General features: G+C 40.2%; 1 protein-coding gene across 4 annotated transcripts in view; it reads right to left on the minus strand.

Moving 5' to 3' along the window:
• The window catches only part of TMEM161B (transmembrane protein 161B), a 919,424-nt gene that overhangs the window by 869,601 nt on the left and 35,263 nt on the right, over positions 1-14,560 (minus strand). For all 4 annotated transcript variants that reach the window (XM_069627595.1, XM_069627592.1, XM_069627594.1 and 1 more), the window contains exon 2: positions 8,150-8,253. In XM_069627595.1, coding sequence (XP_069483696.1) covers positions 8,150-8,253 — 104 coding nt within the window. The remainder of the gene's footprint in view (positions 1-8,149; positions 8,254-14,560) is intronic.

Genomic DNA, 14,560 nt, shown 5'->3' on the forward strand with positions numbered 1-14,560 from the left:
TAATTAATTGCTTCTAAAGTCAGCACAAAAAAGGCAGAGTGCTAAGATTCTGAAACCAGCGCACAGATCTCTTAGCTATGGAAAGGGTTAAAAATTGCAGGCAAGTAAAAAAGGATTTTACAATGTGCAGCATTTAGTGGAGTTCCAGGATGTTTCAAAATAGAGTTACTTCCCCCAGAGCGAAGATCAGGCCTGCAGATCTGAGCCTTACCAGAACTTTTTATGCATTAGTACCAGTCAGCGACATTCCAGGGGACACACTTAACATGGATTGGCTCGTTTCCGAGCCATACCACAGTGTAATCGCGTGGACGCACTTACATGCATTGTCCGCCGGGTACCCTCTTTCTTTTTTTTCTGGCGACCATGGAAAGGGAGAAGGGACCACACGTAGTCCCTTCTCCCTTTTCAAAGGTGGCCAGTTTCCTCCCATTCATTAGTACGGAGCAAGTTGGCCCAAAATGGCGCCCTGTTGCTCCGTACTAATGAAGCAGTACGCGCATTCTAGTGTTAGGCAAAGGAAATGCCGCTTGAATAGGTTTTGTCAGCGCATTCGTATTCTGGGGCTGTAAACTCCGAAAAACTAGTATCCAGAGACGGCAGACCCGGGAATACTAATGACAATAACCGCCCCCCCGGCAGGCCAGTAATGCCCCTGGGGCCACTGTAACTTCAGGCCCTGGGGGCATTACCTTAGGCGGTAATGGCCCACCGGTTATTGTCATATTAAAATCTTGTAAATGTGACACTTTATTCTTTTCCTGCGTAAATGTATGCACAGGTTTAGAGTAGAGGACACAAACCAGAATGCTTCTTTTAATTTTTATCTACATGGATGTAATTGCAAGCCATGGAGAAAAGCCCATGAAACAGAAATATTTTCTCTGAAGCCTTTCAGAAAGAAACCGCATGCCACGATATAAGGAATAGTTTCTTACTGTTCAGCTTCTGCTGTGTTTTGTCTTGATGCTCATGGAGCAAACAGAAGCACTGTGTACATTTATTGCCCGAGCATTTTAGGATCATATAATTGATCAAATGGAAAACTGAGTTACAATTGAGAATTATCTTTCAAATTATGTTTTTTTTTTCAGTGAAAGCAAAACCGTGTTGCAATAAAGTATTATTCGGAATTCCTGTGCTGTGTGTATTTATATTAAGATGCATCTATATGGTAGGTTCATGCACATGATTGTGTCAGAGAAGGTTTGAAACCGGACCTCTTTGCTAACAACTGCTTTGTTTCTAATGGGTCCTATTAATTTTTGGTTGCCTGTTTACTTTTTAACAGTCTTGCAGAGGCAAATCATTTTTACACTTATAATTTTATACATACACTCTAACACTTCTGACCGAGCCTATTCCCACTGCAATTGGTGTTAAGCAAGGCTGCAACCTTGCAGCAGTTCTTTTTAATTTATATCTTTCTGACATTGAGGGCATATGGGACTTCTCTAAATCCAACAACTTTCGCCTCGGCAAGCTTCAATTATCATGGCTGGCATATGCCGATGATGTGCTCCTCTTCGATAGCACACATGCGGGCCTCCAGAATAAATTGGAAGCCTTTGATTATTATTGCAGAGCAAACAATCTCACAATAAATTCCTCCAAATCGACCATTCTTGCACTATCTTCAAAGAAAAAGGTGCGCAAATTTTGTTGGCACATTGATTCCCAAAATGTTCAAATTGTAAAACAGACCATTTATTTAGGCTACAATTTGTCAATTATTCTGCTTCCTTTTGGCACAAGGCGTTAGCTGAAAAAGTATTACCGCTACAAAATCAAATGAAAATAATTTTTTGAAAATACTGCAAGTTTTCCTTATTTCCATTATTTGAATTTTATTCTAAAAATGTGGAAGCAATTATTTTATATGGTCTCGATTTGTGTTTACTGGAGCTATCACCCTTTCTTAATAAACTACAAGCCAAGCTGTGGAAAGCAACCTTGGGTCTGCCTAATTATCTACCCATTGCGATTTTACGCCATGAATTAGGTTTAAATTCTTTGGCATTGCGATATAATTGGTGCATTCTCAATACATTTGTAAAAATGCGCTTTCCTTTAGTAAATTCGCTTTACGAAGATCTACTTAACATGTTGAGGGAATCCCATCCTGTGTCGATTGCAAGACTACATAAGCGTATACTTACTATACTATCTAGCATTAATATCCTCCCAGAAGATTTGCAACCGAAACTAAGCTTAGCACACAAACGTATATTTTTGAATGACTGGGCTGCAACTTCTACACAAATAACGTCATATTCTTTGCATACAGAATATGCGCTATTTAGACACAAGCAAAAACCTCACTTGCAATATCTCGTCTTGTGTCCCAGTCTTGACATCCGGACTTCATATATGCGCTTTCGTCTACAACTTTTATATACGAAGGTGAGAACTAAACATTGGTTTGGTAATATTGGCAACTCCTATGGTATCACCTGTAGATTTTGCAAAAAGGTGGAATATATAGAAACCTTAAAACACCTCTTTCTTGTATGTCCTTATTTTGAAGCAGAAAGAGTAAAAACTATTACCTGCTTTAGCTCTACCTATACTGAATTCGGAAGGGAATTTGGGCAAGATGTATTGGGGTTCATGTAATCCCATAATTATTGCAACAGTACGCTTAGTGAAAATTATTGAGGCAGCTTTATCTATGTCTTTAGAGACTTAGAGATTTTAAGTATAGTTACTGACCTGCTTATTCATGATGTTTTTTTAATGAAAATGATTATGCTTCATATACATTTTTTGTAAATAAGGCATTATGTCTCTGTTGTAAAGAAAATTGTTTATTTGGACTGCACCTGTCTGTGTAATTGTTGTTCTTTTTGTTTTTGTTATTAATTGTGAATAATGTGTATATGTCAATTTTTAAATGTGTAAATATGATGCAAAGATTAAGATGGAAATTGAATGGTGATGTAATTTTGTAAAGATGCATAGGCATCAAAAACAAAATCACTCAAAAAAATGTTTTTATATATACACTCTAATTATAAACAACAGTGTGCAAAAGGATAAGTATGCAAGGTCTAGTTTACATCCATTCAACCTTAACTTTTAGTCAATGGGGTACATTACTATAAATTGTCAGTCGCAGCAGAGTCTGTGCTCAAGGGTGAGTGATTGTCACTAGACCAATCACAGGTGTTACAGCCTCTTTCAAATCTTCAAGACTACAATTAAAACCTCCAAAACCTGACTTTTCAGAAGTGCAAGCACTGCTCAAAAACGCACAAAAATGAAAGCGACATTTGTTATTGAACTAGAAACTCAGCAAACCTGTCCCTGTAGTGATAATCCAGATAGGTATTTCACTTTTGTATGTAGCACTTCATGAATGGTTCATCCAACTTCTAGGCATTATGATTATTATACCTCAGTCAATAGTCAGTTTACCACCCTCTGAAGGATGTCTGATGGTAAGATAGCTCAGCCGGTTGAGCGCTTGCTGCTGCGATCTGTGCTTGATCTGCAGGTCACAGGTTCGAATCCCGGCAAGGCCAACTCAACCTTTCATCCTTCTGAGGTTGATAAATGAAACCAAATGCGGTTGGGTGATAATTGTATGTAAATATGTTCTATGTACAGTGCTTTGCCAAAATCGCTATATAAATAACAAATCATTAACTTTGTCCCACCAAAATTGGACCACAAGATTGGGTATATAATTTAGTATCGAGTCCTTCTCTCTGAACTATTGTACCATAACATTGGCATACCATTAGGTAGTAGTAGTTCCAGGAAATGAAGACCTTCATTAAACATCAAAAGACAATTCTGCTATCTAAACTCAAAACACAAACAATTCATGTTTATTTTACTGTGTAAATGGCTAGGTTTTCTTTGCATCTTAAAAATGTAAATATATACAGAAGGGATCAGATGGCCCGACCGTAGAGACATAATTAAAAGGTATATTGAGTGACTTAGCACCCTGTATTAGACGAACATTCCCTTCTGCAACATGTTTTAGGCAGCCAATCAGATGTAGAGTGGCTTGGAATTGGTATAGAAATTATTTGTTTTTCCAAGGACGAATTCCTTCCAATTATGGTTTACTGAATACCTAATATGCAAAGCTATCCTGATTTGAGATAGCCAAGTCGCCATCAATGTAATATTAGTTCGATCTTGGAGGATCTTGCACTGCTGAGGCAGTTAACTGTTCCTGTTCTATGTGGGTGGTTCTACCACTGCTGTATCGGTAAGGCACATGCTGGGCATGTTCTTTGTGACAGTAATCTGGACTGCTGAGGCCTATGATGTTCCAGTTGTATGCGAGTGTAGCTTGCACTGCTGTGGTGTGGTCCTTAATATACCTCTTCAGTGTGGGGGGTAGTTGCACTGCTCCATACCATGCAGTTCTTTCTTTATGCAAGTGGAACTTATACTGTTGCAACCAACGATGTATCTGTGGTAATCTTGCATTGTTGAGACTCACAATGTTCCTGTTCTATGTGAGGAAAGCATGGTCTACTGAGATCCATGGAACACCTTTTGCATATTAGGAGTGAAGTGTGCACTACTGAAGGCTACGTTAAACGAGTTTCACGTGAGAGGAGCTTCTACTGCGCATATACATTCCTGATCTGCTCTCTGTGGGGGAATGTTTCACCTTTGCTTTACACCTTGCACTGATCACCACGTGTTCTACATAATTAAAAAGCTTGCATTGGGGTTGGCCCGATTCACCTTTTCTACGCCCGGTTCCTGCTCAAGCAGACATGCTCTGTGTGAGCAAAGCGTTACAAAGCTTATACTCCGGTTGTATCCTTTCTTTATATGCAAGGGAAACTGTTAGTGCCCATCAGTTCCATTTGTGAGAGGTGTTTGTGCCACTGCACCATCTGCTTTATCTGTTAATTGCGAGAGAAGCCTGCTTTTCTGTCTCGATGCAGAAAGCTGCACATGGTAATTATTTCCATATCGTTTTAGCGCACGTCGGCTGGATGTCGCATACATTTTACTCTCGCAAAGGATAAAACTCATTTTTACTCCCTTGAAATCACATTTGCTCTCAAAGTTTAAAAATGGAGAGTAAAATACTCCCACAAAAAAAATCTTATCTGGAGCACTGGCGAGGATGTTCCAAAGATTAAACACTGATGGGTAGGAAGTTCATATCTTGGGTAAAAAGGCCCATTGTTCTGAATGGAGTGATCAAACAAACATCATGCAGTCACTGGGTGAGATCTGGAAGCATTGAATTGTCTGGTCGGTAAATATAGCAACACTGAACTCAGTATAGAAAAAAAATAAAAAGGGAAGGACTCAGGCAAGCAAGCAGAAAGAGTAAAATGAGAACAATCACCCCCAATGTGCTGAGAGAAAGAAAAACTGCATAAAAAGAATAAAGAAAAAAAAATATTAACTGAGTGAGTCAGGAGCAGAGCAAAGAGGCCTACAGTTCGGAACATAGGATGGCCTTTAGCCGGGTGGTGTAGAAGCTACGTTTGCTCTCAGTAACGGGCCTGCACCGCCATGGAGTACTGGTAACCTCTGGCAAGTCCTCTGAATGAAAGCAGCAGCCAAGGACTCCAGAAACAAATAGGAGGTTGGCAGACAAACTGAACAATTAACACATGGAGTCAGTCGCTTCCAATCGGTCCTTCAAAATAATACTCCTTTTTCTGATAAGATGGCAGCTCCGAGATGTGCGAGAGGGCCATTTAGCGCAGTCATATGTAAGTAAATTGCATTTAAAAGAGACAATTAACCATCAGAACATTGCAGGCTATCTGAACAGCGAGTGCAGATTGCACTTTAAAAACATACCTTACCTGCGTTTCTATTAACCCACTGATTTACAATGCGCCATTGCTTCTCGAAGATGGGTCCAACCTCATACCCAAAATAAAATGAATAAACATACTTGCAACACACAGGAGTACACACACACACACACAACCCCCCCTGGCCCCCCCTCTAACATGGGGTGCTGCTCCAAGAGGAGATTGTGTTTCTTTTCTTTAAGCACTGGGACTTGAGAGCACATGGCCAAGCTCTTGGTGGCAAATTTTGTTAAAGGGCATACAACACCCTTGGAGCTAGAGGACTACCAGGTTTGGGAAGAAGGAAGCAAAAAAATAAAAATAAATAATAAAAATGTTTAAAAAAAGAGAAACGGTTGTTCTCCAGCATCCATTACCAAGACCGGCAAGTCAGGCCTAAAAAATAGGCACACTGCTCGGGCATCAACATGGCCACGCGTGACCCGGCAACCTTTGACTGGATCTTACATTCAGGTAAATACCTTCGGCACAGGTGCCCGAACTTTGGAACTTCATTACACTAAGGGAATTTGTGGAATAGGTTGGCTAGAATGACACACTGACTTTAACGCATCAATGACACATATTATATTATACCACCCTTTGTATTCTCTGCTATCCATATGCAGCAGGCAGACAGCTGAACGGAGGGCTCTTTCAACATTCGATTCCTGTGCTCACTACACACAATGCAAGGGGTCCACCCACACAGTGATGTAGATGGAAGCCATGAATGTATCATGACACAAATACGTTTACAGGTAAATCTGCATGTAAGCTCGATACAAGATAGCACATAGCACCTAGGTGCCGCAGACAAACCGATGGGGGACGGCCTATTAAGTCTCTGAACACATCCTTTTCCCCCCCCTTTTCTTTTTCCGTAGGGAAATCGATTCAGCCGACTCCCAGTTTACTAGTTCAGAGCTCTCTATGAGAACAAGTACCATAGAGAGAGTCTAAGATGAAAGTAGCCCTCGGAGGGGTAGGGGGGGGGAATCCGGGAGTTGTCAGATGAAGAACCTTTATAGAATGTCCTTGGTGAGTTAATTTTAATACTTTCATTCTCACCGTGACGAGTTCTAGGTAGCATATTTCTCCCAAACTCAGCTTTGCCTGCTAAACTCCAAGTTCAGGATTTTATTCTGGTTTGTAAAGTATTACTTGGTGCCTTCTAGTGTCCGTGAAGGAAACACATAATAGAACTAAAGGGGGAACTCCAATTTATTTTCTCCTTTATAGGGGTCATTCATTTTGCCCTGAAGAAGGCGGCTACTACGAACACTTACGAGTTGCATTTGTTCGGTTTGAACTATGTCATATCTGCCGCCGAAACGCTTACTGAGCAAGGGGGAACTCATGAAATAAAATCTAGGTTGACTAGTTTGGACTTTCAAAGACACTATCCACATTGAATTACTAGACGTTTCCAGTTTCATACCCTGCAGCGTCGGCAAAAAGTGTTGGTTGGTGAAAATAACCAATAGACACCACTGCTTACTACAAAGCATAAAACAAAGAAAATATATGCCAACCGCTGGGTAGGATCATTGCTAGTTGAACTACATGGTGGCATAACCCCCACAGGATTTTTTTACCCTAAACTAGTAGATGCAAACCTGAATTGCACTCTAGACTCCATGTATTTTTTCTGTGGGTTTTCTCTGATCTATGCAACAGTGAAACATTTTTTCTCTGTGAACACCGATGGGCAAAATCCGGGTGGACTTGAGATAGATTGTTTGAAAATCCCAATTGTCATGTCTTTACAACCATGTTCAATTAGAGATTGATCTCTTAATTTAAGTTGGGTCTTTTTATTTGGATATTACATGTACCTGCTTATAGCTGTTCTCTATCATTATGATTCTTTCGGTACACTATATTCTACTTCAGAAGTAGCCTCACCTTTTAAGGTGCCAACACACACTTCTTGATTTTTTATTGTGTTCTTTAATGTTAATTGTGAGCCAACTAATTACATGTGGAAGCAATTACACCTTAAGGAACTAACACATCTCTTCTCAATCATGCATTGTTATTTGTGAAAATCAATTATATGTTTAAATAGAACTATTTGAATTCACTACATAGCCCCTCTCTGTGTGTTTGTTTTCGGACAAACTTTCAGGCCTTTTTTATTCACTCAATTGGTAATACTGAGGGTCCCGATTTTGGTCTGGTTAAAATATGACCATTATGAGGAAGACCCCACTGCAAAAAGGGTTATGTTCTCTGGATGACAGGCCTGAATTCAATGTGAAGATTGCAGAAGATTCCAGACTAAAATCCTTTAAGGGACTAAAAGGAATTATAGACAGTACAGTCAACAGAGGGAAGCAGACAGTGTGTCTTACCTGCCATTACAGAGAAGCCATCGAGCAAGAGAATAGTGGGGTATGATCTTCTGTATGACACTGGCCATCACCATGGTAACAACTAGCTGCACGCCTATCACCCCCTATAAAAGATATATTAATATGAAATCATTATGTAGTTCGAATTTGTTGAACAAACACGTGAATTAACAGGTATCTTTATATGCAAAAGACTACAATTTTATAATTACACCAAGGAATTTGGAATTAAATGCATGCTACAATATTCATGCAAAAACCCAAGAATAAACCACATCAATGACTAAACTTAAACAACAGTTTCATCTCGTATTTTAATAAATTCTAGTTCACATAAGAACTACCACCACTTCTGGAACTATAACTAATCAGAAAACTCATTTGATTCTGATTTTTTTCTCCATAGAGCAAATCTCTCGTAAAATAGAACATTTTCAGAATTATGAAGGAGAACGACACTATAGTGTGCATATATTTTCTGTCCATATTGGTCCAGAGAGATTGTTTATTTCTCTAAAGTGTGATTTTGGCATAGTTCTAGTAGACTAGCGCAGCATGCTGATCATCAACTTGTGTTAAACAACCTGTACATTGTTTTTGTTGTGCTGTCGTTGAATGGGAGTGGACATCAATGACAAGTTATGTGCAAATCGTGGCAGTTCCACCATAATAATGAGATACTTGGCCCCGTTACTCAATTCAATATTTTTAAGAATTAACAGGATGCCTGCTACAATTATGTATGCCAGAGAACTGACCAATAGGTACGTCATCATTTTGGTACTATCTAACCTCCAAGTATTAAAGTGATTTGAATGCCCTTTTCATACAACGTTTTTTGGCAGAGCCACCTGGAAGGCAGGAGGCAAGAAAAATGTTTAATAGATAAAAATGTAGGTGGCTAGATTATAACTTCATTAAAAGGGTATTAGCATTTGTTTCCCAGATTCAACCACCATGTCCCAAAAACTTGTGATAACTAGGCCAGCAAACTGATATGCCACTTTAAATGAGAACTACATTTAACAGTTCCATACAAATGAAGGCGTTAAATTAGAATCCACGTTTTATTTCTACAGTATTAGTCTACAATTATTAAACATGCATGCACCTGGAAGCTATGTCGCAGCAGAGAGAGCATATCACCAATTATTGAGGGCGAAGCAAGGTGTATGATGTTTTAATCGAGCGACAGTTCGCCCCAAATGAGGTGCAGAAAATGTTCAATTATAGTTCTTATTATGAATCTGGGACGCCCAATTTAACAATCTTGATTCCCTACACCCTCCTTACCCCATTTCAGGACGAGAACCTACTGCCAACAGCGTTCTGCAAATGGCACATAGACTCACAGCAGTTCCCTCGAAAGGCTCGCCTCCTCTCAAACAAGGTCCACTGCTGGTCTCCCCCACACAGGCCTCCCCGTTGCTCTGTGGCGTTATCTGCCTCTCATTTTATTCACCTGCAACCTTTTAACAGGTTGCAGGTTTCCTTTCTCAATTGAGATTGCCAGACTATGATGAGGGGGACTTGCCTGAACTTCACAACACTTTGCAGGCTTCTTCCTAGTCTCAATACTGTGAAGTGTCACATAAGGGGAGCTGGTTTACTATAGTCCATAAAGGTCGAGGACAGGTTAGGTTGGTCGTCAATAAGGAAAGGGGGATTCCATGTCTCGTTTGCGTGCACCTCACTCCCAATCCCCAAGAACCCTCCACGCAGGTGATCCTCCCTCGCTACTCCAACCCCAGGGTCGGGATCCAAGAGCGATGGCCTTTTCCTAGTCACCTGAGAAGGGGATCCACAGGGTTTAGAGTGAGAATACCCACAGGTTTCTCACAGCACATTGAAAGAAAAAACTGTACTCGCCCTGATACCCTACAGTTCATTGGAATATCAGAACATCAAATTGACAAATGTAAATTTGACCCAGTCAGCTGCAAAGTAAATGCTTGGAGCAGGCTACATAAAACGACACATAAAACGTCCCTACATTCGTAACCTTTCCCTTTGGGATATATCGGAATTAAAACCAACATGTGACCGATGGATTGAGAAACATGGGGTAAATTAGAAATACAAAATATAGGAGACATGTACCCGGATGGTGAATTTGTTGTTACAAGAGAACAGTTTGGTGCTAGTATGGAGAGAAATTTGACTTCAATGTTCCAATACATAAGAATGTGCAAGGCATTTCAGGGTTAGAGTTCGGAATTCCCGAAAGAGCCTGTACTATTCCCCATCCTAAAGTTGATCACCTTGTCGGCTGGTTGTAAACACCCAGTTTCCACATTACACAGAATAACCTGAAACAGCTCCTTTGTGAGAAGCCTAGATGCTAAGACCAAGTGGGAAAGTGGCTGATGATGATAAATGGGGGAATATGTGCAATTATACCCGTAGAGTTGCCCTCAACTACAAACACAAAATGTTTACATTTAAAATACTTCATCAAGAAAAAATATCTCACAGGAAACCTACAAAATATGATCTCTCATGTACAGGATAATGTCCGGTTATGATCCTAATGTGACATTCTTCAACGATGTGGTCTTGTACAAGCATAGAACAATTCTGGTCTACAACTGTATCCAAGATTTCCAGAATCCTGAAGAAATGCCTTCCTTGCTTTGGTATACAAGAAACATTGGTCACTGTTACTCCTTGCAAAGTGCTGCATCCTTAAGGCTTGGGCAAGTGCGGCAGAACCCACCAAAAGATTAGATGAGGGATGTATTATGCTGCTCAGATGTGGAGATCACTGTAAGGTTACCCAACTGTGGCATAGACCCCATGATAGATCGTCACCATTTAGATAATATTTATTAACCCTAACAGACTGTGAGCCATCACCCTTCTGGGACATTTTTACAGTGGATTGCGTATTGATGCATTTGTGCTACTTGTGCGCTAAGATTGTATAAATAAAATATATTTTAAAAAACTGCTAAACTAAGGAACCTACACACAGCTTTATGAACTGGGAGGGGCATATGCAGAATAAGGGATTTGGGGAAATATGTTGCTCCACAACATCAGACAGCTTTGTCGGCACATCATGTTTTGGAAACCTAGTCACTGAGAAAGAGACACTCCATGAGCTGAAGCTATTTTGGCTCGTAGATGTGGCCCTCTGGTCTCTCGGGACTCACTTCTCGGTCTCCTGCTTGTTTGAAACTCAACCACCACCATTTCAAATTGCAAATGCAGGACAAAGAATGAATATTTCTTTTTTTTGCCACAAAAGTTAAATTGCCTCATCCTTTTCCTCCATTAACCACCCTTCTCTGCATCTCTGGCGTGTGTGAGATTGAAGGGGTGGGGGGGGTATTATTTACACCCCCGCCCCTTTTAATTGCTGCAACAAACAGAATACAACTGAGCCCTATGAAAAATGTGTCTAGCAGGACAGACTGACTTTTCTAACCCAAGACTTATCGAGCCTCCTAACATTTCTTTTCAGAAGTGCCTTCAAATATGATTTAAGAGCAGATAAATATAGACAAACAAAAACAATGTGTCACTGTTTCCTCACAAATAAAACAACCCTGCCAGTTACTTGTGTACTCCTTTTTTCCAACTTGTGGTGAATCTAGAAACAGGCAAAATTCCTAATAGTAGTCGAATGAATTCATCTTGGATATAAAATGGTACAATTTGATCTAAATAAGGATCATACCCGAATATATGCATTAACTCTAGAAATTTCAGTGGTAGTTTGCCTATGCAGCATTTACTAATATGATGTCCCTGCCAGTATTGAAAGAAGGCAGTGTTGACCTTTTAGTTAGTGGTGTTATTAATCAACTCAGGGTTTCACATAATGATTATAAATTCCGAGCCCTAAGCCAATTACGAAAATGGGGAAGTGTAGGGATGCAAGTGCAACGTCCCAAACTTAGAAGGAGGCTGAGACTGCGTGAATTCTATTTGCAAGGAAGGCTGGTCATTTAGTGTCAGCATTGTTGTCAGTTAGGTTAGCATTTCTGCACACATGCAATTTGTAGCCAGCTTTAACACACTTTAGAGGGCATTACACAATGAAAAAAGGAGCAGCAACAATATTGCTCATTGTATTTAGAGTTTAGGGCCAGGATATTTTAAGGGCTTTGTAGCCACCAATTAGTGAATAAAGTTATTTGTATTTAGAAGAACATAGAAAATGTTACTTTTGTATTAAGGAAAGCTTTTGCTGGCTGGTGAAAGTGTGGCTGGAGTGCCACATAGTGCACACATTAAGTAGGGTAGATGCTGGTTTTTAGGAGCATAAGGGCTACCAGCCACGTTAGCAAGAGTTCTGCAATTTTGAATTATGCCCCGTTAGAGGTTACAGATTCTGCTAACTCGAATACAAAGGCCCCATTTTGGAGCTTCTGATCATTTTAATGTATTTTTATTCCTGTTTTCCTCAGTGAGCATTCAGAACGCCAAGGCCCCTGGCGGGTGGGTGAAGAGACTGCCCATCGTTGGGTCTGGTCATTATAATATTCTTTTTCCAGATGATTAGTGTTGCAGCTGTGAAGGATACATCTAAGTAACAAGGCCTAGGGTCCAGGCATTGTCAAGGCATGGAAATAGGATGGGGTTATACTGCCCCCATTGCGAAGTAGCAACTCCATTGGAACTGCAGCAGACACACCGAACAGAGCAAATAAATCCAAAATATTAAACCCCAAGAGCAGTGTCTCGGCTGCCTTTTCTTTTTATACCACCCCTTTCTTAAGAGAGATGGGGAAGGATGCGTGCTAGGAAAGCATCACGTTTCAAAATGGGAGCCGCAAGAGGTGTTGCCAAAAGGTACAGCTGTAAGGTCAAAAGAGCAGTTCGGGGTTGCAAAGTTGTCTGGTCTCATGAGAAAGCAGTATTGTGCCCCTTGTATTGACACAAGGTGTTGAGTTCACTGTACACAGTTTCTCCATGATTGGGTCCTGTTGAGGTATGCACATCACGAGTTGGCCAAAGTTGTGTTGACCAATAAGCGCAGCAATCCATTGTTGCAACAAGTTACCAGAGTGTAAATTGGCCAATTAGAACAAACTATTTTGTGCTGACTACACAATTAGGTCATTCGCAGGGGGTTGTATTCATGTCGTCACAGATAGGTTTTAGACCAATGGAGTAGTAAAATATAGGTGATGTTTAGATTTTTTAATAGGGGCTACCCAATAGGAAATGTGGGTTTGACTTGTTTTTGACAAAGGTTGCATATGTAGATTCTGTGGTTTTCTGCTGTAACAATTGTAACTGAAATGGGCATGTTGAGAGCATTTTCAGTTTCTTGGTTCTGCAGAGGTGGCTGAACCTGCAAACGTGCACTCTTTATTGACCCTGTGGATTGTTTTTTATTGATCGGTTTTTGGGCCCACCTTTCAGAAGCAATGACGCAACTCCACGAAAATTAAAAAGATCCTTCATAACCCAGCAATATCCTTCCAATTGTGTTCATGCTAAAAGTCTAATCCAGTAAAATACACTCTGGGCAAGATTTTGTTACCAAATTCCCAAACGTTAAACTCAAGGAGAACCGGGTTATTAGGTGCAGAACGCGTAAATCCAAAAGGACGGTCTTCAAATACATCTTCTTCAGGGCCCCGAGATTGTCACTCTCCAATAACCCCACATTTCTGATTCATAAATCGATAAGGGCACGGCATGGGATTGGTAAACTTCCAACATGAGCCTTATTGCTTAGTTACCGGAAGAAACACTACGCTTGTGAAGCGGGCAAGCTTAAATGTACTTAGTTTAATAGTAAAGGTACTTGGACACAACAGGTGGAGCTAAATCAGAGGTAATCTACAATGGCTACCTTCTCAACTCTCATTATCTAGTACCATGGTCCTTGGGAAAACAAGCCATGGCCTTGTTTGTATTACAGTGTATCACCAATTGTTTTTATTCTAATGTTCATGGAACGAGATCAAACTGTTCAAGGCCCAAAAGGTTTTTAGACAAAAGGAAATCATCTGTATAAAGGAGAATCAGCAGGCCTTCTTAGTCAATTAAGGTATCTGCATTCAAGTTCCTTTTACTAGCCATAAAACCTTTAATATAAAGACTACAAAAGTGCTGGTGCCAGCATGTAGTCCTAGGGAAAGAACATGTAGTCTGCCCCTCCTTGGTCCACTTATTTCAGCAGGATTCCCAGTGTATAATTCTATGATAATTTGCAGGAGCTGTCTTGGGACTACAAGGTCCATATACACTTTTCCAAAGGAACACTATCAAATGCACCCTTAAAATCAATAACCAACTAATATGTTGGTGTCATACAAAATAAAAGCGGTTTCTGAATTACTAAAAATATTCAGAAACCTTAAATCAATAGTCGAAACTCCACTGGAAAAACGCTTGATGGGGAATTATCACTCCATTGTTTATCCTTTCTTCCAATTGTGATAGAAAGGG

This window comes from Ambystoma mexicanum, chromosome 6p (genome assembly GCF_040938575.1).
Source record: "Ambystoma mexicanum isolate Mex_15411 chromosome 6p, UKY_AmexF1_1, whole genome shotgun sequence".
In the NCBI taxonomy this organism is placed as follows: domain Eukaryota; kingdom Metazoa; phylum Chordata; class Amphibia; order Caudata; family Ambystomatidae; genus Ambystoma; species Ambystoma mexicanum.